Here is a 23,300-nt window from a genome sequence, read left to right as displayed (position 1 = left end):
GATAAGACTCAATCCGAGTGGTCTGTGATCCCAGGCCTGGGACAGGTTCATCTCCACATTAGCCATGCAGACCCATCACTCACACTAGGCTTGAGATACCTTGCCCATTTTCTTTTCTTTTTAAAATGAGGTCTTACTCTGTAGTCCAGCGTGGCCCTGTAGTCAAGGTAGTTCTCCTGCCTCAGTTTCCTAACTGCCAGAATTCCAGGTGGGAGTTATCACACTTGGCTAATTCATAGTATACTCTTCAGCTGGTGGCTTTCCTCCTTGGTTCCTCCCTGTATTACCAGGAGCCACCCAATTACAAAGAGTTGGGGAAAATATACTTTATTCATCAATATTCGAAGTAAAATTTTTGGATAGAGGAAGATGATGGAGGTGAAAGGACAATGGAGGAGAAACACGTGGCCTGGAAAACCCACAAGTTATAAGGGATCTCATAGCTGGGGAATAGAGTAGTATAATGGTGAATCTGCCCAATCTAGATGTGCAGTTTGTATGAAGAAGAAGAAGAAGAAGAAGAAGAAGAAGAAGAAGAAGAAGAAGAAGAAGAAGAAGAAGAAGAGGAGGAGGAGGAGGAGGAGGAGGAGGAGGAGGAGGAGGAGGAGGAGGAGGGGGGGGGGGGGAGGAGGAGGAGGAGGGGGAGGGGGAGGAGGAAGAGGAGGAAGAGGAAGAGGAAGAAAAATTTTTTTAAAGGAAAGAGAAGAGCTAGGCAGTGGTGGCACACACCTTTAATCCCAGCACTCAGGAGGCAGAGGAAGGTGGATCTCTTGTAAGTTCAAGGCCAGCCTAGTCCACAGAGTTTCAGGACAGCCAGGACTACACAGAGAAACCCTGTCTTGAAAAACCAAAATAAATAAGTAAATATAAAAGATTAAAAAGGAAAGAAAAAAGGAGTCAGCTTTAAAACCAGAGGAGCAGAAATGTTTATTTTCAGTCTTCATTCAGACATAATTTTCTTTTCCAGTTGGTAAAACTTAAGACATCAACAAGAATTACCTGGAAGTGCTTTTGTCTGGTACTAGATGTATTACCTGCCATTTTTATTGGTCAGTGGGGAGAGAAATGAGCCCAAATTAAGATGGAACATTAACACATGGCAGAAGACTTAGTTATAACATGTCAAATCTAGGTAGGGCAAATTGTTTGGGCGTAGTAACTTAATCCTGTAATTCAAAGTCATCATCAGGCCGGGCGGTGGTGGCGCACGCCTTTAGTCCCAGCACTTGGGAGGCAGAGGCAGGTGGATTTCTGAGTTCGAGGCCAGCCTGGTCTACAGAGTGAGTTCCAGGACAGCCAGGGCTACACAGAGAAACCCTGTCTCGAAAAACAAAAAACAAACAAAAAAAAAAAAACCCAAAACAAACAAACAAAAAACAACAACAAAAAAACTAAAGTCATCATCAGTTATATGACAAATTTAAAGCCAGCTTGGGAGTGAGGGAAAGAGGGAAAGAAAGGGGTGGTGAGAGAGAGGCCAAAACACCACCACCACCAAAAACAACAACAACAACAAAAATAGAAAGCAGGAACTGGCAAGATGGTTTAGCAGTTAAGAGTCCTGGCAGCACTTGTAGAGGACCTGGGTTCAATTCCCAGTACCCACAGGATGGCTTACAGCTATCCATGAACACAGTTCCAGAGGATCTGATGTCTTCCTCTGGCCTTCACATGCACTAGGCATGCAGCACATACACACACAGGCAAAACACTCATGCACATAAAATTAAAGCTTTAAACAAAGTTATTGCTCTGAAGAAAGCAGAGGCTACTGGCTACAGATGCGGTATAACTGGTGTTCAAGGATGGACAGGAGAGAATAGGAGAGGAGGGGTCTTTCTTCTCTTATTACAGGATCCAGGACTTTACACCCAGTCCTGCTCTGAAAGGATTCCCTAAGTTTTGGCGTTTCAGATCAACTACTCCATTCTTCAGATTCTCGCTGAACACTTCGACCACGTGTGACACAGGCAAACCAGAAATTACAGTCAGAGTTCTTGGTTTTCAACTGGCTTTGCTCTCAAAGAGCTAGCAGGTTTTATGAAGCTTCATGTGGACATAGAAAGCCTCCTTTCCCACAAACATTGAAGGAGCTACGGCCATCCTCCTTGTGTGAGCGCCGGACATGGCTGTCATGGGCAGCGTGGGATGCAAAAGCTTTACCACAATGCTTGCACTTGAAGGGCTTCTCTCCAGAGTGCTGTCTAATGTGTGTTCGGAGTATGCTGGAGGCAGTGAACTTCTGCAGAGGGCAGAAAGCAGAAAAAGCAACTTTCACAGGCTATACAACTCAGCAAGGGGTTAATTTTCACGGTAATAGACACATCAGCTTTTATTGTTTTCATCGAGAAACTCTAATTTTGCTAGACATCTGTGGTACACACCTTTAAGCCCCACACTTGGAAGGCAGAGACAAGTGGATCTCTGTGAGTTCAAGGCCAGCCTGGTTTCCAGAATGACTTCTAAGACAGTCAGTGCTACATGAAAAAAAATCCTGTCTCAGAAAACAAAACAGCCGGGCAGTGGTGGTGCACGCCTTTAATACCAGCACTTGGGAGGCAGAGGCAGGCGGATTTCTGAGTTCCAGGCCAGCCTGGTCTACAGAGTGAGCTCCAGGACAGCCAGGGTTACACAGAGAAACCCTGTCTCGAAAAACCTAAAATCAATCAATCAGTCAAACAAAAAACAAAACAAAAAAAAACACAAACAAAAACGACACACACACATGTATCATGGTACCTCTCCTTCTGCCTCCTCTCCTCCTCCATATATACACAACACTAAATTATATACACACACACACACATACACACACACACACTTTTAATCAGTGATAAGGTACTTGCCTTGCCTTGCAATGTTGAGTCCCTGGGGTTGATCTCTAGCATCACACACACACACACACACACACACACACACACACACACACACACAAGCATATAGTTAACCTTAGACAGTGTGACCCAAAAGAATCTAAAGTGTGATCTGAAAGCAACATGGAAACAAGCAATTCTTTTTTGGGAGACTCATACGGGCATAATACGTAGGGCTGGCTGGCCAGAACTCACAGGCAACCCCCGCTCTCTAGTGCTGGGATTGCAGGGATGAGTCACTATGCCACCCTCTAAACAGGCAATTGTGTGTGTAAGCTAAGACAAGTGGCCCGCTGAGGAAGAGCCTAATGTTACTTAGTATCTTTGCACATGTCAGTTTCTAATTGGTTTCCTTCCTTTTGTTCTGGCTCAGTCTTTTTGCTCTGGTTGTTGGTGGCGAGTGAGATAAAGTTGCTCTCTGTTGCTAAGACTGGCTTTGGGCTCCCCTTCCTTCTGTGGTTGCCTCCTTTGTGCTGAGATCACATGTGTGTACCACCACACCTGGCTTCTTCTTCTTCCTCTTCTTCTTCTTTTTTTCATTTAAAATTTAATCGTAGATTTTTACAGTGAGTTGTAAAATACGGCAGAAATTTTTTCTTGTGGTACATGTTTGTCCAGGGACCTCGTTGCTTACATCTTTCAATTCATAAGAAACATGTTGACACCGATAGATGCCAGTGTGGTGGCAGTCACCTGTCACCCTAGCACTCCTACTAGAGAAAGGCAGATGAAAAGCTGAAGGCTTGTTTCAGATGCATATGAATTTGAGCCCAACCTGTACGATATGAGACTTTGCCTCAGAGAGTGGCATGTGTGTGTGTGTGTGTGCATGTGTGTGTGTGTGTGTGTGTGTGTGTGTAGGGCAAGCGAGAGAATCACTTGGTGGTGGGTGGTTAAGCGTGCTAGTTGCTTTTCCTGAGGACCTGGGCTTGATTCTCAGCACTCACATCCATCTGCAACCTGGGTTCCAGAGAAGCTGACAACTTCCGGCCTCCTCCGACACCAGGCATGCATGTGGTACACAGACATGCATGCAGGCAAAACACCCATAACATTTAAATAAATTAACAATAAATAAAGAAGACTGCATTTTCATCCCAAGAATCTTCCTTTTGCCCTTCACAGCCAGAGAGGTCCTTTCCTTTCCCACTTTCTTCAGCTGAGACAACCACAGATGCCTTCATCTCAAAATCTCGGCCTGAAATGCATGAGGGAATGTGACCTTTCAGCACGCATTTTTTTTCTCACTCAGCATAACCCTCAGACAATCAAGTATGTTTCATTCCTCTTTCCTTGCTGCGTGATATGCAACAGAAAATGGACACATCCTAGACTGACACACCTGTCATCCACTGAAGGACATCAGGGTTGTTTTCAGATTGGGGTCATGATGTTTCTTTGCTGTTACGTTTGGTTTTTGAGTTGAGGGTCTCAAGATGCCTAGTGTATGGGTATGGTTTTGGTTTACGTTTGTTTGCTTTTACAGCTTTGTGTGTGTGTGTGTGTGTGTGTGTGTGTGTGTGTGTGTACACACACTAGTGTATACATACATGTCAGAGGACAACCTGCAGGAATTAGTTTTAGTTTTAAAAATTATTTGTTATGGGAAATAGGTTTAATAAAAGACAACCTTGCTTCTCTTTTTTCTACCAAATGGGTGCCAGGAATCAAACTCAGGTTGTTGACTTGGCACGAGGCACTTTTACCCACTGTGCCATCTCACTGGCCACTTAAGGTAACCTGGGCCGCCCTCAGACACACTGGAGGTAGCAGAGACTACCCTTGAATACCCAAACCTCTTACCTCTACCTCTTACATGCTAGGGGTTACAGGCGTGTGCCTGGCTAGGCAGAATGCCTTTTTTTTTCTTCTCAGGGAAGTTTGGAAGTCTAAGATCTGCTTTTCTTCCTTTATGGCATTATTATAAGACACAAGGATGATGCCAAGGGAGAGAAATAAGCCTAGACGACGCATGCTCTGTGGCTGTGCTGTCCACCTTGTCCTTGTGGCTTCAGGGCACATAAAGTTTGGCTAGTGAAACCAGGAAACACAGTTTCTATTCCCCTCACCCCCTTGGTTGGATGGGATCATGCTGTATAGCCCAGGCTGGCCTTGAACTCATAATCTTCCCACCTCAACGTGAGATTGCAGCCAGGCTTCACTGTATCTGGGTCTTTTTACTTCTGTGCTTTCAAACAGCCACATATGGAAATAGCTACAAACTGGACAGCATTGCACATCACCTAATTAAAACGAGAGATCCCTTAGAATATTCCTAAAACATGATCAATGAATTGTGCTTTTCAGCAAAGCCTTAATTCCTCTCTAGCTCTGTTGAAGGATACTCTACAGTGCGGGAATCAGATGCTACCCTCGCAAATATCCCTTAGAATGACCAGCAGCATCAGGAGGAACTAACTAAGGCTTTCAGTGGTTACAACTGGCAGACACAGTGACGAAGTTTTATACAGACTGACTGACAAAACCCAACCACTACAATCTCCCCACATTTACCAAAGAGAAAACTAAAAAAACCTAATGGACTTGTTCAAGTCACACAGTCAGGTTAGCATCAAAGCTCAGGGCTGAATGCCGGCTAAGACTGTGCTCTTAAATTCATTCTCTCTCTCTCTCTCTCTCTCTCTCTCTCTCTCTCTCTCTCTCTCTCTCTCATGGTTTTTCAAGTTTTTCAAGACAAAGTTTCTCTGTGTAGTCCTGGCTGTCCTGGAACTCACTCTGTAGACCAGGCTAGCCTTGAACTCACAGAGATCCACTTGCCTCTGCCTCCCAAGTGCTAGGATTAAAGGCGTGCGCCACCATTGCCTGGCTTAAATTCTCTTTTTAAAAAAGTTTTTCATTTTGAAACACGGTTTCACGCTGTAGTCCTGGCTGATCTAGAATTAACGGAAAAAGCGCATTGGCTGATGGGTAATCAACTAGTTACCCAAGGTGAGTTAGTTTCCCAAGCATGAAGTCGGGCTTCATGCTTCTAGTTACAGATGGCTGGCACCAAAGGAGGTCTCACCTACCTTTGTACAGTACACACACTGGTATGGCCTGTCTCCAGAGTGGACTCGCATGTGCTTGTTCAGGCTGGAAGACTGAGAGAAGCTTTTCCCACATGTTGAACACTAGGAGATAACAAAACAGAGTTGAAATTTCATCTCCCCCCTCCCAAATTCTTTCTCAACATATATTTTTCTGGGGGTGAGAGAAGTTTTTGAAAACTCCATAATTTGTTTCTTGTTTGCTTAGAGAAAGGATCTATGTAGCCCTGGCTGTCTTGGACCTCTCTGTGGAGACCAGGGATACATGCCTCAAACTTAGAGATATGCCTGCCTCTCGCTCCCAAGTCCACATCTGGCTAAGATTTTCCTAACATTATTATGAGTGTGTGCATAGGCGTATGATCGTGACATACATGTGAAGATCATCAGAAAAACACTTTAGAATTTGTTGACTCCCGGAAACAAACTCATGTCGTCAGCCTTTCAGGGCAAGCATTTTAACACAAGAGCCACACTGACAGCCTGAGAATTCTTTATTCCGTGTACATCTGTGGATCAACAAGCCATTATCTGAGTGTGCCAAGGCTTGCCTGAGATTACATAGCACAAGCCCGCCTAGAAGCTGCCTCAGGCTTTCCTAAGCAAAGAGATTACAGAGCTCCCACAGCCGGCAGGATGGAGTGTGTACCCAGCATCATTTGATGTTGGTCCATGGTTGTTGCTCAGTGGTCCAGCACTTGTTCAGTGTATGTTCAAACTGTGTTCAACCACTTGCACCCAAAGTGAAACCAAACCAGATATCCAAAGTTCCGTATGTCTGTTTCTCTTCAGTCTTCTCCTTGTAAACTATTGACTTTAAAAACAAATAAAGCCGGGCAGTGGTGGCACATGCCTTTAATCCCAGCACTTGGGAGGCAGAGGCAGGTGGATTTCTGAGTTTGAGGCCAGCCTGGTCTACAGAGTGAGTTCCAGGACATCTAGGACTACATAGAGAAATCCTGTCTCGAACCACCCCCCACCCCACCCCCAAAACAAAACAAAACAAAAAAAAAAACCAGAGAGTCATGAACTCTCTGGATACGACTGTCAAAAAAAAAAAAAAAAAAAAAAAAAAAAAAAAACACACACACACACAAAAAAAAAAAACAAAAACAACAACAACAAAAAAAAAGACCAGGAAATTCAGGGTGAGGCATTCTTTGAGCAGCTTAGGTGGACAGATGCCTCTTATGTTCAGGACACAAAAACATGGAGCCCTATCTTGTCTCTTAAGGACAAACTTTGCTTTGCCCTTTTGACCAAGTCTGGCAGGAACAGCTCCCTGGCATCACTGTTGTTTCCCATCCTTATAAAGACCATGGGTGCCGGGCAGTGGTGGCACATGCCTTTAATCCCAGCTCTTGGGAGGCAGAGGCAGGTGGATTTCTGAGTTCAAGGCCAGCCTGATCTACAGAGTGAGTTCTAGGACAGCCAGAGCTACACAGAGAAACCCTGTCTCAAAAAAACAAAAAAACAAACAAACAAACAAAACAAAACAAAAGACCATGGGCTGTGATATAGTTTTCCATTCTTTGGACCATTTCAATATTTCCTCTGCACCCACGACTATCTAATGCCTGACTGGGTGTGGAACAATATGCCTGATCCCTTCTCAGCTTCCAGTACAACTCTCTGTTGTGTTCTAGTCTTCACCCTGAAGCTGAACACCTTTCCTAGGCCAGGAGCCCACTCCTACTTCTGGTCCCCCTTTTTTCTGGGCACAGATCTTGACATATACTCATGGTCACACATGTGCCTCTTCCACACTGCTGTGGCATGGCAAGCATAGAATCCTCCAGTCAGTCCCATGAGCCCCTCTCCACGTGGTCAGGACAGGGGAGTGTGAAAACAGACGAGGAAGAAGGACATCAAACCACCAACTGCTCACCAGGTAGGGCCGGTGCCTTTCATGGACATGAAGAATGTGGATCCGGAGTCGGTCACGCTTTTCAAAGGATCTTTGGCAGAGAGAACATGGAAACTTCCTATCCCCCTTATCCACACAGGGCGTGTACTTGAGGTGCTTATCTCTGTAGTATTTGTAGGTAAACACCTTTCCACAGCGTTCACATCTGTAACCTTCTGCAGACTCTGTCAAACACAGGGGTGTAAGTGCCAGAGGGTGTGTGAACCTCTGTCCCTCCTTTTCACTGCCTCAAACAGAATTCAAAAAAGCTATAAACAGCCGGGCAGTGGTGGCGCACGCCTTTAATCCCAGCGCTTGGGAGGCAGAGGCAGGCGGATTTCTGAGTTTGAGGCCAGCCTGGTCTACAGAGTGAGCTCCAGGACAGCCAGGGCTACACAGAGAAACCCTGTCTCAAAAAAGCAAAAAAGCAAAAAAGCAAAAAAGCAAAAAAAAAAAAAAAAAAAAAAAAAAAAAAAAAAAAAGCCATAAACAGACACACACCATAGCTGGTGTGGTGAAACACACCTGTGAACCTGGGCAGAAAAATCAGGAGTATAAGGTCATCTTTGGCTCCATAGGGTGTTTGAAGTCAGCCTGGACTACATACACATTCAGACAATGAATGCATCGTGCCTTCATTAGTTCACAGGCATTGATTATAACATTGATTATTACTGAGTCTGACTCACAGGAATGATAGGTCACTGAGTGTCAGAAGGCAAGCACAGAAAGGTAAGTCTGACACCTATGCTCGAGTTTTAGTGATGCAGCTGTCTTCTGTTTCTCCCCAGGCACACCTGATCTAGTCAGATAGCCCACTTACAATAAGCCAGGAGCATGACTTTCCAACCCTACACCTTCTATGGAGGCACCCACCAACGCTGCCAAAATGCCTTTGAGGATGGAATTGGATTTTGGTTGGATGTAGGATCTCCCTGAGTAGATTTGAACTTAAAATTATTCTTCTTCAGCTTCACAAGTATCAAAATTAACACATGCACCTAATTATCTCCAAAAACATTGATCTTGGGCTGGGGTGTGGATGGATCAGTGTCAGAGAACTTGCCTGGCAGGCTTCAGGCCCTGGATTCGATTTAATCCCCATGACAGCAATGGAGCAAAGCTAGACCCTCATATTAACAGTCGCCATAGGAAGTCACTCGTAAGACTTCCCAGTAAATTAATCTTTAAAAGCTACCTTTCACATCTTGTCCAAGATAGCATCGTGGGCCGGGTGTAGTGCACATACTTTCAATCCAGCACCCGGGCTGGAGAGCATTGATTGCTCTTCCAGAGGTCCTGAGTTCAATTCCCAGCAACCACATGGTGGCTCACAACCAACCATCTGTAATGGGATCCAATGCCCTCTTCTGGTGTGTCAGAAGACAGCAACAGTGTACTTATAGATAAAATAAATAATTTTATTTATTTATTGCCAGGCGGTGGTGGCACAGGCCTTTAGTCCCAGCACTTGGGAGGCAGAGGCAGGCGGATTTCTGAGTTTGAGGCCAGCCTGGTCTACAGAGTGAGTTCCAGGACAGCCAGGGTTACACAGAGAAACCCTGTCTCGAAAAACCAAAAAATCAGCACCCAGGCTGGCAGAAGCAGGCAGACCTTGTGACCTTGTTGTTATTTTGAGACAGGGTCTCACTCTGCAGCCAGCTTGACCTCACACTTATAATAATCCTCCTGTTTGTGCTAGGATCACAGGCACGAGCCACAAGACACTTTGGACTTTTTCTCCATAAATTTCCCACAGAGAAAGCATCCACTAAGCATATTTTCCCCCCTGAATCTCATTTCCCACTTGAAGCATTTTCTGGAAGTGACCAAGACAGACGTTCTTGGTTTGGTGCTAAGGATGATCTCCTGAGACCACAGAGATTCACGTCTTCTTCTGCAGCCCTGTTTCTGCTCCATGCCCCTGCTGGGGAAGTCAGAGGCCTTCCGTCCCTCCTTCCCTCCCTCCCTCCTTTCCTACCTCCCTCCTTCCCTTCCCCCTCCCCACAATCTCCCTGATCTTCTTCCCTCAGACCCACTCTATACCTTTCTATATGTACCGTAGTTTATATTTTTCCTCACCTACTGGGTCAGTAGATTCCAAATGCTTGTGTATAAAAACCAGTTGGACAGTTAATATTTAGGAATAAATTTCAAGCTGAGTGTGATGGGTACATACTTTAAATCTCAGCATCAGGGGGCAGAGGCCTCGAACTCATGAGTCCAACCTTGTCTACACAGTGAGTTTCAGAACAGCCAGTTACTGGGTATGGCTTTACATGTTCATAACCCTAGAACTTGGTTGAGGGTTGGAAGTAGGAAGACCAGTTCAGCCATCCATTCTGGACTGCTTGAGACAGGGAACAGAGGAAAAAAAGACAGAAAGAAAGAAAGGAAAAATAAAAAAGATGCACGCCGCCTGGAGATTTTAGCAGTCTGAGGGCTCAGGACCGCTTTTTTTTCCCCCCCCCACCACATCTGAAGACCTAATCCTGTGGTGAGTTGGTTGTTCTCCACCAACTAGTCACTCAGATGTCATCATCCAGGGACCAACAGCAACCCCTGGAAGCTGAGCAAGATGCAGCCTCAGCCCCACTTGTGATTACAACTAGCTAGCCTCTCTGTAAGATCTCCAGGTACACATACACACACACACACACACAGAGAGAGAGAGAGAGAGAGAGAGAGAGAGAGAGAGAGAGAGAGAGAGAGTTCAACAGTCAGGAGCACTTAGGAAGCTGGGGCAGAAGGTTCTGAGTTCAAGGCCTGTCTGTTTAGGAAAAAGAAAAAGAAGAAAGAAAAAGAAGAAAAGCCGGGACGAGTGTTGAAAGCTGAAGCACAGCCTAGCATTTTTCAGATTTGCCACAATTAAACCTTATCTTAGGAGCTGGAAAGTGATGAGATATTTGTCTTGTTTTGCTTGAGGCACAGTCTCACCGTGTAACTGACTACACTGTAATTTGACACTCTGTTAGCCCAGACTGGCTTCAAAGGAAGAGGTCTGCCTGCCTCTCCCTCCCAAGTGCGGGGATTAAAGGTGTGTACAAACACACTTAATTTAGAGGCTGGAAGCGTTTGGAGCTCAAGGGTAGAGTACTTGTATAGGAAACAAGCCGCCTCAGCCAGGGAAAAGAAGTTTTAACTGGATGTCCTGCGTTGTTTCTTAAGTGATTCTCATCAATATTTTCTATTCTAATTTCCTTTTTTTTTTTTCTTTAATGCTGGTTTCAGTCACTAAATTGATTTTCTGCAGCCCACCATTTGAGAAAGCCAGCCTGAGCAGGGACAAATCACACTGGCTTGCCCACAGTATGCTGGCATGCATTCTTTGTCTTTTATTCCCAAGAACAGATAGGGGGAAAGATGGATAACCTTAGAAAAAGATGCTGCAGAAAAGATGGTGATGATCCATCTCTTACAGAGTCTCCCGGATCTCAGTTGGGAGCCTTTAGGGAGCCCTGTTAGTATTCTAGGAGATTCTCACTGGGCAGGGCAGACACTCACCCTCAGAGGGCTCAGACAGCTGCTTGCCTTCTTGCTCAGTGACCTGGAGGTTCATGGGAATGTCCAGAAACTTCTCATAGCTATTTCCATACCACACAAGCAGCTCCTGGTTCTGGTGGATGTCTTTACAGCTCTCATAAAATATCTGCCCCTGGTGCTGCACGGCAGCCAGGTTCTGCTCCTTGGGGAATCGAGCACAGTTGACATAGGACATCCAGTTCCCAGAACCTTTGCCGTCAATAAAATGGCTCAGGTGACCGTCTTCAAAAATCTAAATAAAATGAGACAGGAAGTTTGTTTGTGTGTGTGTGTGTGTCTTAGTCAGGGTTTGTATTCCTGCACAAACATCATGACCAAGAAGCAAGTTGCGAAGGAAAGGGTTTATTCAGCTTACACTTTGCACACTGCTGTTCATCACCAAAGGAAGTCAGGACTGGAACTCAAGCAGGGCAGGAAGCAGGAGCTGATGCAGAGGCCTTGGAGGGATGTTACTTACTGGCTTGCTTCCCCTGGCTTGCTTAGCTTGCTTTCTTATGGAATTGGAGATTACCAGCCCAGGGATGACACCACCCACAAGGGGCCCTCCCCCTTGATCACTAATTGAGAAAATGCCTTCCAGCTGGAGCTCATGGAGGCATTTCCTCTACTGAAGCTCCTTTCTCTTTAATAATTCCAGCTTATGTCAAGTTGACACAAAACCAGCCAGTATAATGTGTTTATTTTGTCATGGATAGGATCTTGCTTATGTACCCATGGCTGGTCTCAAACTTGTGCCTCTGCTTCAGCTTCCTGAGTTCAGGGACTATCAAGTACATTGTCACCCCCCATCCTACCTAAATAGGCATGAGATCTTGATTTTTATTTGTTTTCCTTTTTTCTGATCTATAAAATGAAATTTAAAATCTATACCCAAATTTCTACTATAGAACACATGTTTATAAATCAGATTTTCATACCAGAAATAGCATATAAACTTTTTTTTTGGACAAAGTCTCATATAGCTCAGGTGGGACTTGAATTTAAAATATAGTTGAGGATGACCTTGAACTTCTAACCCACCCGCTGCTACCTCTGCAGTGCCAATGTGTGCCACCATATGGGAATTGAGTCCAGCATTTCAGGTATGCCAGGTATTTTCTCTAGTTCCTCTATAGACTATGTGACAACATACTTTAAAAATAAATTTATGCAGAGTAGTGGTGGCACACGCCTTTAATCCCAGCACTTGGGAGGCAGAGGCAGGTGAATTTCTGAGTTCGAGGCCACCCTGGTCTACAGAGTGAGTTCCAGGACAGCCAAGGGTATACAGAGAAACCCTGTCTCAAAAAAAACGCCCCCCCCCCCAAAAGAATTTATGCCTTTATCACATTCTTGACCCCTGAGTTTCTATGAGTAGTGTATGTTAATTTTATAAGCAAGGATAAGGGAAATAAATAGGTCTTATCTGAGCCCAGCTCTTAAAGTGTGCTGGGGAGTTCTCTTCTGTCTGGAGACATTGGGATGGAGCTGCTGTGTAATCCTCCCAGTGCAGCAGCTTCGGGGTCTCCTGTAGTTTAGTATAAACTACCGTTTAATTCAGGTCTTCCACATTGCCAAAATTACAGACTATCTTCCTAAATTATATTCCTAGAAGTTCAAGGTTAGGGCATTTGGAAGATTTTAAGTTATCTGGTACATTCTGAAAAATGGTTCCTGTCAGTGAAAAGCTGCTATCTCAGTCAGTCACTAACTCGGAGAGCTTTGGTTTTATTCGTTCTGTTAATCCGTGGTCAGTTTTACAAGAAAGTAATATGAAAGTTTAAAATGTATCTTTCTTGTAGCATGCTTTTAGCGCTCTACCGTATTTAAAACACTTGGTTTTAAATACGGTAGAGCGCTAAATAAAACACACTGTGGTAATTCTTTCAGTGTACTTTCTATGTCTAGTCTGTACAGATCAAAGTTACTTCACCCACTACAAAGTGGAGTTCACGCGGAGTGAGGTCCTGCCAGTGAACGCCAATCATCTTTCTCCCCAATTGCAGCAGATCCCCTCCCCGAGAAACACTTACTTCCCACATCCGAGAATTGTCCCGGTGTGTCTTCACTTCACTGGCATTGACCACTTTACCTCGAAAGGGTCCAAATCTCACTCCTTTGGCAATGAAGTTGCTACAGAACACGCCAAAGTGAAGAGCATCGCCAAAGGCTGTCTGCATGAGGCAGAGACCTAGGTAAACCGGAGGCAGGAGAGGAAAGAGTGAGCCCAGGCGGTGATTCAGCATTTGTTCTGGGAAATAAATCCAGGCAAGGAGTGCAGCCTACCTTCTGGAAGCTGAAGGGAGTCTTTGTCCAGAGTTTTGTGAAGATGATTAGACCCTAGAAAGAGACAGCCTTAAATTGTTCTAATTAAGAATAAATACGAGTTGCCTTCCTGAAGGGATCACTCAGTTCCTGGAGAGTGCTTTAGATCTGAAGTGTACCCTCCATCCTATACTGTTGCTATCGCTCTCTGACACAAGCTTTTTGTACACTGTTGCTCATTTGAGACTCAGAACACCCTTTGGGCAAAATTTGGTGGGTAATGAACTCCATTTTGCAAACTTGAGAATCAGAGACTGCTTTTCTGAGGTAAAGAACTGCCAGGTGTGAATTTCTGGAGACCTTCATGTAGATACTTTGCACATCCCTAAAGCCACCGAGTGAAACCGCTATGCTCTTAGTCCTCAGAGCTCACTAAAAGCAAGCTCAGGAATTACACAGTTAGGCAAGGAGGACCCCGAGAAGAAAGCCAGGAGCAGGATGTTTAGAGGGACACTCTCCGCCAACATAGATCCGCGTTTAATACTGTGTGGCCCAGACTTGTTCCACCCAACCCAGACTCAGGATGTAGATTCCCTTACCAGAACTCTCTGTGGGAGCCAGGATGCCTGAAATTGCATGCTGGAGGCCGGCTGGATGATCCGGACTAGCGATGGCTCCATACAGAACGAAGCGCAGATCCTCCTCTGTGAAGTTGAAGCCGCGAAAAGACAGCTTTCCCTCTTGGGTCAAGGTTTGGGGGACAGATATTGACTGGGAAGCCTTAATTCCATCAGGTAGTAGGGAGGCAATTACCGGGGATGGCAGAAGTAAATTTTCAGCTCCCCACCACTGATCTCTGTTGATCTGGCCGCCGACAGGGACCAAATTTTGGTCGCTTGAACCGCTGCTCCTATGCTCGGTGCGGTCTAGAAATCGTGGTACCTCAGGAGTAAACTGAGGAATTGGGTACCATGGTGACAACTTGTACCAGGGCAGATTGTAGAGCGGCTCGCTCTGCACAGCCAGACCCGGGTTCCACAAGGGAGGGGTCATCCGGAAAGCATTGAGAGGGGCCGTAGCCTGGGACTCAGACACTGCAGCTGCCAGTTTCCAAGGTCGGACTTCCTCCTCGGTGGTGGCGAGGTTCCTGAAGTGGCCGTAGCTTGGGACGGAAGCGTAGCAGGCAGTCAGGTTCTGAGGGCTACTCTGGGGCAGGTAGTTCGCCTTGTCCTGGGACTGGGTCTCTCCAGAAGGCAGTAAGGCCATCGCAAGCTGAGTTTTGCGGATCTGTGGGAAACCGAGGTCGCTGAGTGAGGAGTCCTAGGTGGTCTTAACTACTTCTCCCCCACCCCACCGAAGACAATGAACAAACTTCCCAATTCGATCCCGCCAACTCTACCTCGGAAAAATAACACAAATGGCACAAATCCCAACACCAAATTAAACCAAAATTAAATAAAAAGCCAAATGTCTCAAACCTCTAACGAAAATCTGCCTCGGTGTCCCCCGACTGGAAGGTGCTGGCTCAGGTCGCCTTCTCTTTTGCTCCCCAAATCATCTCGACTAAGGATCGCAGGTTTGCAACACCTGCTGTCCACACTGACCCCTCCCCTCAAACCCTCAACCGGCTCCTGCAAAACGGGTTTCAATTCCGTCTCTCTTTTAATTATCAGTCCAACAAAACGCCCCTCTGCCCCCTGGGTCTCTAAGAGCGATCTTCAGCGGAGCTACTAGGGCACGACCGCGCACTGGCTCCTGAGCAGGCGCTCTTGAGTCCGCAGCCGAGCTAGATGTGTGCGCTCTGGGTGGGACAGTGCAGAAGGGGTTCTGAGCTGACTCGGCGCCCCTAGGACTTTAGCGAGACGCCAGCAGGTCCAGTGGTGCCGATTGCACCGAGGGGAGCGGTACGCGTCGTCCCTCTAGAGACCCACGTCCAGTGTCCCTTCCCGCCACATCTCCAGTCTCTTGGCAACTCTAGCCACTTCAACTTAGGTCACCTCTGGAGACCCAGTGATGACAAGTCCTAGGCCAGGCAGCAGAGAGATGCCTCGGTGGTCGCCGTCCCTACCTCAGCGGCTCTGGCCCCGAAATGCTTCTTTCTCAGTGGTTACACAAGAAGTTCACCAAGGCTGAGGCGTGAAGACCCATAGGGTCCGGGAATCTTAGGATCTCAGATCAATGTGTCCAATAAGGAAACCAACCCGGGTCTCAGAAGTTAAAGAACATAGAGGCAGGAGAGGTCAGCCACCAAGAGGCCTCTCTGATTTTATTTCCCCGAGCCCCGAACAGCGCAGGCTCTAACTCCCAGGACGTGTGACTCCGGAGGTGGAAAGCCAAAATCCAATTACAAAGTTTAAAAAGAAAAAACTAACAAAAACAAAGAAAAAACAAAACAATAACAACAAAAAACACAACCAAACAACTGCAAAACGAAGTTTAAAAGCGATTACAGAGCACCGTTCCCGGCCGCGCTGGAAGCCTGTAGCCCTCGGGGTAGGTCCCTTCAGCGGGCCAAAGACCTACCTCCGCCACGGTCAGGGTGGCAGCCGCTGGGTCTCAGGACCCTAGACTTCCGAAAGCCCCAGAGGGCTTTTCGGGCTTTAAGAGGTGTGGAGACCCAGCCTCAGGGTACTTGAAGAGGGAAGTAGTAGAAGAGATTAGGCCTGTGGAGGTCCTCTGATAATCTTCTCCCCGCCCACCACAGCCATTGACTAGCAATTGGATTCCTCCCTAGGTCCCCAGAGATCACCCACTGAAGCCAACAGTTCTCTAGAACGTTCCCTGGAATCCTGTGAAGTGCGATTGCCCATCTTGCACCGTTGTTGCTGCTTCAGGCTAACGACGACAGGAAGTCAGAGCGTGGCAAATGTTGCCCAGGGTCCACAATAAGCCCTTCTGTGTGCAAATGCACACATGCACATACCCCCCCCCCCCAAACCCACAAGTGCGTTAGGGGGGCAGTAAATTCTTCTGTGCCCTCACACTCACTACACCCTAAACAGATGGGTGTAGGGAGCCGAGAGCGAGAGCGACCAATAAGGACACCTATGCACAACCCCTACTCTCACAGCCCCTGGACTGGCATTGGAGAGCTTAGAGCTGAACAATTGTTGCCCAAGCAAGGTCTCCAACACACACACAGTGGCAGCTAGGAGACAAAGCCTGTTCTTAGTCTTGGTCAAATTTGCCAGAGAACCAGGTAAAGTTGGGCGTTATCCTAAAGGCCGGGAAGTGACACCTTGCGAGTCCAGAGTAGGGGGAACTGAGCTGTTGCTTCTGAGGTCCCCGGTAGTCCTTTTGCCCTTTCTGCTGCTTTTATTTCTCGGTGGCCTAGAGCCAACCTCCTCATATCACACCTCCTTAGCTGACCCTGCAGAAGATGGCTTGCGATCTTGACCAAAGGCTCTGAGAACCTAGGTCCAGACTAGTACCTTGTGCTCACCGACTGCATTTTTATTCCCTGGGCAAACAATGCATAGAGAAAAAGGAACGTTTAATCCCATTCACATTCCCAGATCCTAGGGTGGAGAACGCAGTTGAGAAGCTGGTGACCTTGGTCAGGTTCCGCCTTACTCCAGTTCTTCTTAGAGAAACAGCGGTCTGGCTGGGTGGGGAGTGGGGTGGGGGGGGGAGGTTGTGATGAGTGAGGGAGAGGGACTCACTCTTACCTTGGACCGATAGTGGTTTGATTACTAATCATACAGCGAGTAGGGAAGCCGCCCGGAGTTCCTAAAGCTACCAGAGAAGGACCGCCTCCTTGGTCCCTGTACAGCCCGGGTGTACTAATTCTGCCTGTGTCCCTGGTGAGACGGCGTGAGAAGAGCAGGAATGTATGCGACCCTAAGGCTCTGCAATACATTCTGCTCTCCCTAGGGCTGAGCATCAAAGTAGCATCAAATGCCATTGCGATGGCCTACAGGGTTAACATTCACAGTCATTTCATAGTTGCAGGACAGATCAGAAGGGTGAGGCGGGGCTTCATTTTCCCGGAAACGAAGTGGAAATGACTAGAGATGCAGGGCTCTGCCCTTTCCATAGGATAACCATTGTGGCAAATACACCCGCACAAAGTGAGCGCCAGACCAGCTAAAGAGACAAGAGAGTGCGCCGGTCGGTTGGTTATCCAACAGTTTGCTTACCAGTCTCTCCTCCCCTCTCTTCTCTCTATTCTTTTCAGCTGTTCTCACAATGTAACTCAGACTTATAGCCAATTCAATCCTCCCGTCTCAGTCTTCCAGTTGCTATGATATGAGGTGTACATATACAGCCTTTAAAATAAAATAAAAACACAATTATGCTTTGATTTTCAAGACTTTAAGATTATTTTATGTGTATGGATGTTTTTCTGTGCACAGTTGGATACCTTATGCCTGTAGAGTACAGAAGAGGATGTTGAATCCGCCCCCCTGGGGGGGTGGAGTTACAGATGGTTGTGAGCCCTTTTATGCTCTGAGAATTGCCTCTGGTCTTCTAGAAGAGCAACTAGCACTCTTAATCCAGAAGCCAGCCGGTTAGCTTCTGCCTACGTTGCTGCAGTTTTTCTTAACACCCAGTTGCTTCCACTTTCCATCAGTAAATTAGGATCAACTTTATTCCAACTTCGTGATATTTAAACCGTTGTCATTTTTACAATGTTTGAAGCAACTTCTGGAAACCGCCTTGAAGCAATTCCTAGATATAAAACTGCTGGCTTGCCCAGTTTCTACGCCAAACGTTCATTGTTTTAGTGATTTTATAATCTTATTAGTTCTTTGGGAATTCTATACATGTGTTCTGATCATATTGATCCCATCATCTGCCGGCTCTCCAAGATTCCCCTCCTTCTCCATCCACCCAAAGTTGTGCCTTAAGAAAACAAAAACAAAGCCAGTCTTGGAGCTGCTCATCTTTAATTCCAGCACTTGAGAGGCAGAAGCAGCCTCTCCTCAAACTCACAGCCATCCTTCTGCCTCAGCCTCCAGTAAGAGTGAGCCTTGCTCTTGGCCCACATCCTTAAGGGCCTGCTTTCCCAGTCGTGATGGGACAGCAGGCAAGACATTCTCAGCCACAGACTCAGCATTTGCAGTGGCAGCCTTGTGATGCTAGGAATGATACCTGCTAGGTCTTCAAGGCTTCTCTACAAGAAAGGACCTTGTACTTGCAAGAAACTATAGCATCCCCAAGAGTATCTTCAAACAGTTTGCAACCAGATCTGTCTCCATATGTTGTTGTCAAGGATCGCTCTGCCAAATGTTGGAACCCGCACTGCCAAAAGCTTGGGGGCCAAAATTGTTAGAGCCCTCACTGCCCCAAGCTTTGGGGGCAAAATTGTCCCAGCTCGAACTGCTGCTCAGGTCCGAGGGTCAGGGTACAGCAAGAGAGAGAGTGAGGGCAGACACGAAGACCAGACAGAGTGTGATTCAGTCCCGTTTATTCTCGTCTCTCTTCTCTCTTTCCAAGTCCCTTGTTCCTAGTTCAAGTCCCAAGTCTTGAGTTCCTAGTCCCTAGTGCCTCCAAGTTCCAAGTTTCCAGTCCCCTTTCTGTCTGCCTCTTGCCTTTTATATGTCTCACTTCTTTTTTGTTTTGTTTGTTTGTTTTTCGAGACAGGGTTTCTCTGTGTAGCCCTGGCTGTCCTGGAACTCACTCTGTAGATCAGGCTGGCCTCGAACTCAGAAATCCGCCTGCCTCTGCCTCCCAAGTGCTGGGATTAAAGGCGTGCGCCACCACCGCCAGGCATATGTCTCACTTCTTAAGCCAGGTCTTTAAGTCACACACACCCAAGGGAAGATCCTGGGTATCTAAAACCAGATGTTATCAGAGTGTGCTCAGCTGTTGTAGGCTATTGAAAACAAGTCTCTTGTCAGGGTTTATGGCTCAAGATGGCTGCAAGGATGATAGCCGCCACATGTTGTCTCTGACAATCATAGTTTAAGTCTCCTATAATGGGGGCTTTGGACTTGCTCAAGTTCATTGGGTTTGGGGTTATGTTGGTGTCCAGAAATTCTGCAAGAGAGTCTTGCTTTGGGTAAATGATTGGACAGGGGCTGGGCAAGGTGGCACACACCTTTAATCCCAGCACTTGGGAGGCAGAGACAGGCAGATTTCTGAGTTCGAGGCCAGCCTGATCTACAGAGTGAGTTCCAGGACAGCCAGGGCTATACAGAGAAACCCTGTCTCGAAAAACAAACAAACAAAAACAAAACAAAACAAAATGATTGGGCAGGACACTTCCCTTGGTATCTAGACTGAAATAAATAAATAAATAAATAAATAAATAAAGGAAAGGAAAGGAATATGATTAGTTTAGGGTTTTGGAATCAGATGAATGAAAGAAAGAAATAAGAAGGAAGAACATAACTGCTCCTAGGTGTGGTGGAGGAGAACATTTATTATAATACATGGGAGAGCACAGTCAGAGGCAGGGGCATCTGGGAGAGTACAGAGTAGCTGTGCCGTGTACGGAGACCGGCAGGGGAAGGGAGAGGGGAGAGGGGGAGTCAGGTGCAGCAGCCAGGAGGCCCAAAAGTACAAAAGAGGGAAAGTAACCAAAATGGTTGGGTTATATAGGGACGAGCAGGCCAGGCCTCTGGGCTGCAGTCATGGTAGAAGGCTGGGTCTGGCAGCCAGGAGGGCCCTGTAGTAGGTGGGGACTGAGGGATGGGGAGAAGCTGGCAGCCAGGTCCTCTTTGGTATGCTGACCGGGCTCCTCAGCCTTCCGTCCTCCGTGAGCTGCCACTACTAGCCCACACTAGATGCTAGTCCAAGCAGACTTAAGTCTTTGACCTTGACCCGGCTCCACTCGAAGATAGCCTGTTTCCAAAGCATCTCACTGCTTAGATGGCCCAAGAGTCTGTGTATAATACTTTTCTTATTCCCTTGAAAAAAAGATTTTAAAAAAGTTTTTTTTTTTTTATAAAGCATGCATATAGCAGGAATGGCCATTAGACATATTCGTTTAGGTTTTTTTTTTTTTTTTTTCTGATTTAGAAAAGGAATATTGTACCGGTGAAGGACCTACATGGATGGATGGATGGATGGATGGATGGATGGACAGAGGTAGAGGATCTAACCTCGCTCAACTACAAATAAACTATGGTTTATTAAGTGCCTGCCATTGGGAGCAAAGAAGGTTCTAAAGCTGCTGCTGCCTTAGGCAAGGTAAATAAACCTTTTGTTACTGGAGAGGGGTGGGAGGGGTCATCACAATGAGCCCTGGGGCAGGGAGGGCTTACAGCGCCTAGGTTGAAACACCACCAAAGACTTGGTTAACTCATTTGTGAACAAGTGTTAACGGTTTTAACATGAATTACCCCCAGGACAGGGAGGTGTTGAAAATCCTGTCTGCTTATGCCTACCTTCCCAGAAGGCTCTGTTGCCAAAGTCAGGAGTCTGGGCTCCAAGCAAGTGGCTTTAGGGAAGGGGGAAAGGCCGTGCTCTAGATCCCAGGTAGGCCTAGCAGGCTTTCAGTTTCCCTCAGTGGAAAAGAGGCTTGACCGAGCCAAATAATATGCTAGAAAACGAGCTTTTGAAAGAATTGGAAAGTTTCTTGGAACATCTACAGCCTTTTGTGCTAAAACATTCAGGATAGATAGAATTTATTTTTAGTGACTTTCTAATTTTGTTTTCAGTGTTGGGAGTCGGACTATCCTGTGCATATGGATAGTGCTTTGTCACTGAATATGTTGGCTAGTGTTTGTCCCCTTGACACAGGCTGGAGTTGTTTTGGAAGAGGAAATTTCAATTGAGAAAATGCCCCTGACAGGGCATTTTCTTAAATCGTGATTGATGTTGGAAAACCCAGCCTAATGTGGATTGGGGTCTCTCCTGGGTTGGTGGTCTGGGTGCTATGAGAAAGTCTGTTGGACAAACCAAGCAGGGCAAGCCAGCAAGCAGCACTCCTCTGTGGCTTCTGTCTCAGTTTCTGCTTCCAGGATCCTGTCCTGTCTGAGCTCCTGCTCTGACTTTGGTTTTCGCCCCAAAAGTCATAAAGGGAAACAAACCCTTTCCTCCCCTTTGCTGTGCTCATGGTGTTCTCACAGCGACAGAAACCCTGCCTCTGGACTATTCTCCTGCAGGCTTCATTGTCTACATGAAGGTTTCTGATGACTTCTGATGGCCTCTGGCTGCAAGCAGGCAGACGGGCAGAGAATGAGCCGCCGACACAGAGGACGGGCTGGGCTGGGTGAGCCTCGGACACACCGCCCCGCATTGGGCTTGCTTTTGTTTGTTTGTTTGTTTTGTAATCTGGTCTGCATATCCCCAACAGCCAATCAGGTCAACTGGGCACAGCCGACAGGAAACATTCAGTCTTCAGCCCACAGAAAGTGTTAGAACTGCTGCAGGAGCCTGCTGAGAAACAAGCCTTCGGAGATTGCATTTGGGCTCTAGCCAAGCATTCTTTTCAAGAAAAGCCAGGAGACCTCAGAGTGCAGCTCTCAGCCAGCTCAGAGAGGAAAGCCTGATGCCAAGACCTGCCCAGGACTCGAAGGCTTTCTACACGTGAGGCTTCTGCCCCAGGCAGGGAGCTTGCCTAAGCCAACCTTCAAGGCTCCTCCAGTGGCTTCAGGAAATATCAACTCCTTTCAAGGTTTCACTTATCAACTGCCATGAGTACCCATATACCTGGCTGGGATCAGAAACAGAAGATCCTCAGGGCATGGTGGCATATGACTTTGATCCCAGCAGTAGGGAAGCAGAGGTAGGCAGATCTGAGTGTGGGGCCAGCCTGGTCTACATAGTGAGTTCCAGGACAGCCAGGGCTAAGTAGACAGATCCTGTCCCCAAAACTCAAAAGAAAACAAGAAACAAACACATACACACAAAACAAACAAAAACAGCTAATCCAAAACAACAAAATAAAGAGTCTTAGTCTTTAGTCACTGACATGTCTCTATCCCTGTCTGTCTGTCTGTCTGTCTGTCTATCTATCTATCTATCTATCCATCTATCTATCTAGTTTCTAGATCTATCTAGTTTCTAGTTATTGGACAAGGCTTTGCCTGTGCACCTGCCAATTAGTATCAGCCAGCACAGGTATCTAGAGAGGCTCTGACTTACTGAGGCCTGGCTATAGGCCAGTGACTTTTGTTTATTTGTTTTGAGTTGTCTCATGTAGCCTAGGCTATTCTCAAACTTGCTATGTAGCCAAGGCTGGCCTTAAACCCCCAATCCATTTTCTTCTCTGCTTTCTGAGGGCTGGGATTGCAAACATGCATCACCCTGGCTGGCCTGTGCACCGTGTTGTTTTGTGACAACCTCAGTTATAGTTAGTAAACACAAGGGGCTGTTTTGGCTTCACTGCCCTTAAATTGTGAGTCTGGAAAGTCAAGGGAACAGGTGTTGCTGTGTACTGGAAGGGTAATCTCAGAGGACGTCAGTTGGATTTTTTTTTTTTTTTTTTTGAGATAGCTCTCTTCCCCTACCTCCCCCCTCTCTGCCTTTCTGTTTTCACTCCCTCCTCAACTCTCCTTCCCATTCCCTAAATAAACTCTGTTTCATACTATACCTGTCATGTGGCTGGTACCTTAGGGGGGAAGGGATGTTTCAGCAGAGGCCCTCAGAGGCACCCCTTTCCCCAACACCATATCTCGCCTCTATAAAAACATATCTCGGCTCTTTCTTTTTTTATAAAACACAACAACCTCAGTTAAGGAATGGCCTCCTCCACCAGACTGGCCTGAAAGTATATCTGTAGGGCATTTCTTGATT

General features: G+C 46.6%; 1 protein-coding gene across 1 annotated transcript; it reads right to left on the bottom strand.

Annotated features, from left to right (window-relative positions):
- Positions 1 to 2,038: 2,038 nt before the first annotated feature.
- Prdm14 (PR/SET domain 14) lies at positions 2,039 to 14,879 on the bottom strand. Its single transcript, XM_076923973.1, has 7 exons — positions 14,213 to 14,879; positions 13,635 to 13,688; positions 13,382 to 13,539; positions 11,331 to 11,601; positions 7,809 to 8,011; positions 5,903 to 6,004; positions 2,039 to 2,242 (listed from the first exon to the last, which is right to left on the bottom strand). Exons 1-7 carry the CDS (start codon positions 14,877 to 14,879, stop codon positions 2,039 to 2,041), a joined length of 1,659 nt encoding a protein of 552 aa, XP_076780088.1.
- Positions 14,880 to 23,300: the final 8,421 nt, after the last annotated feature.

This window comes from Arvicanthis niloticus, chromosome 25, assembly GCF_011762505.2.
Source record: "Arvicanthis niloticus isolate mArvNil1 chromosome 25, mArvNil1.pat.X, whole genome shotgun sequence".
Lineage (NCBI taxonomy): Eukaryota > Metazoa > Chordata > Mammalia > Rodentia > Muridae > Arvicanthis > Arvicanthis niloticus.
Note: the sequence above shows the minus strand (reverse complement) of the source record. Positions and strands in the feature narration are given on the sequence as shown.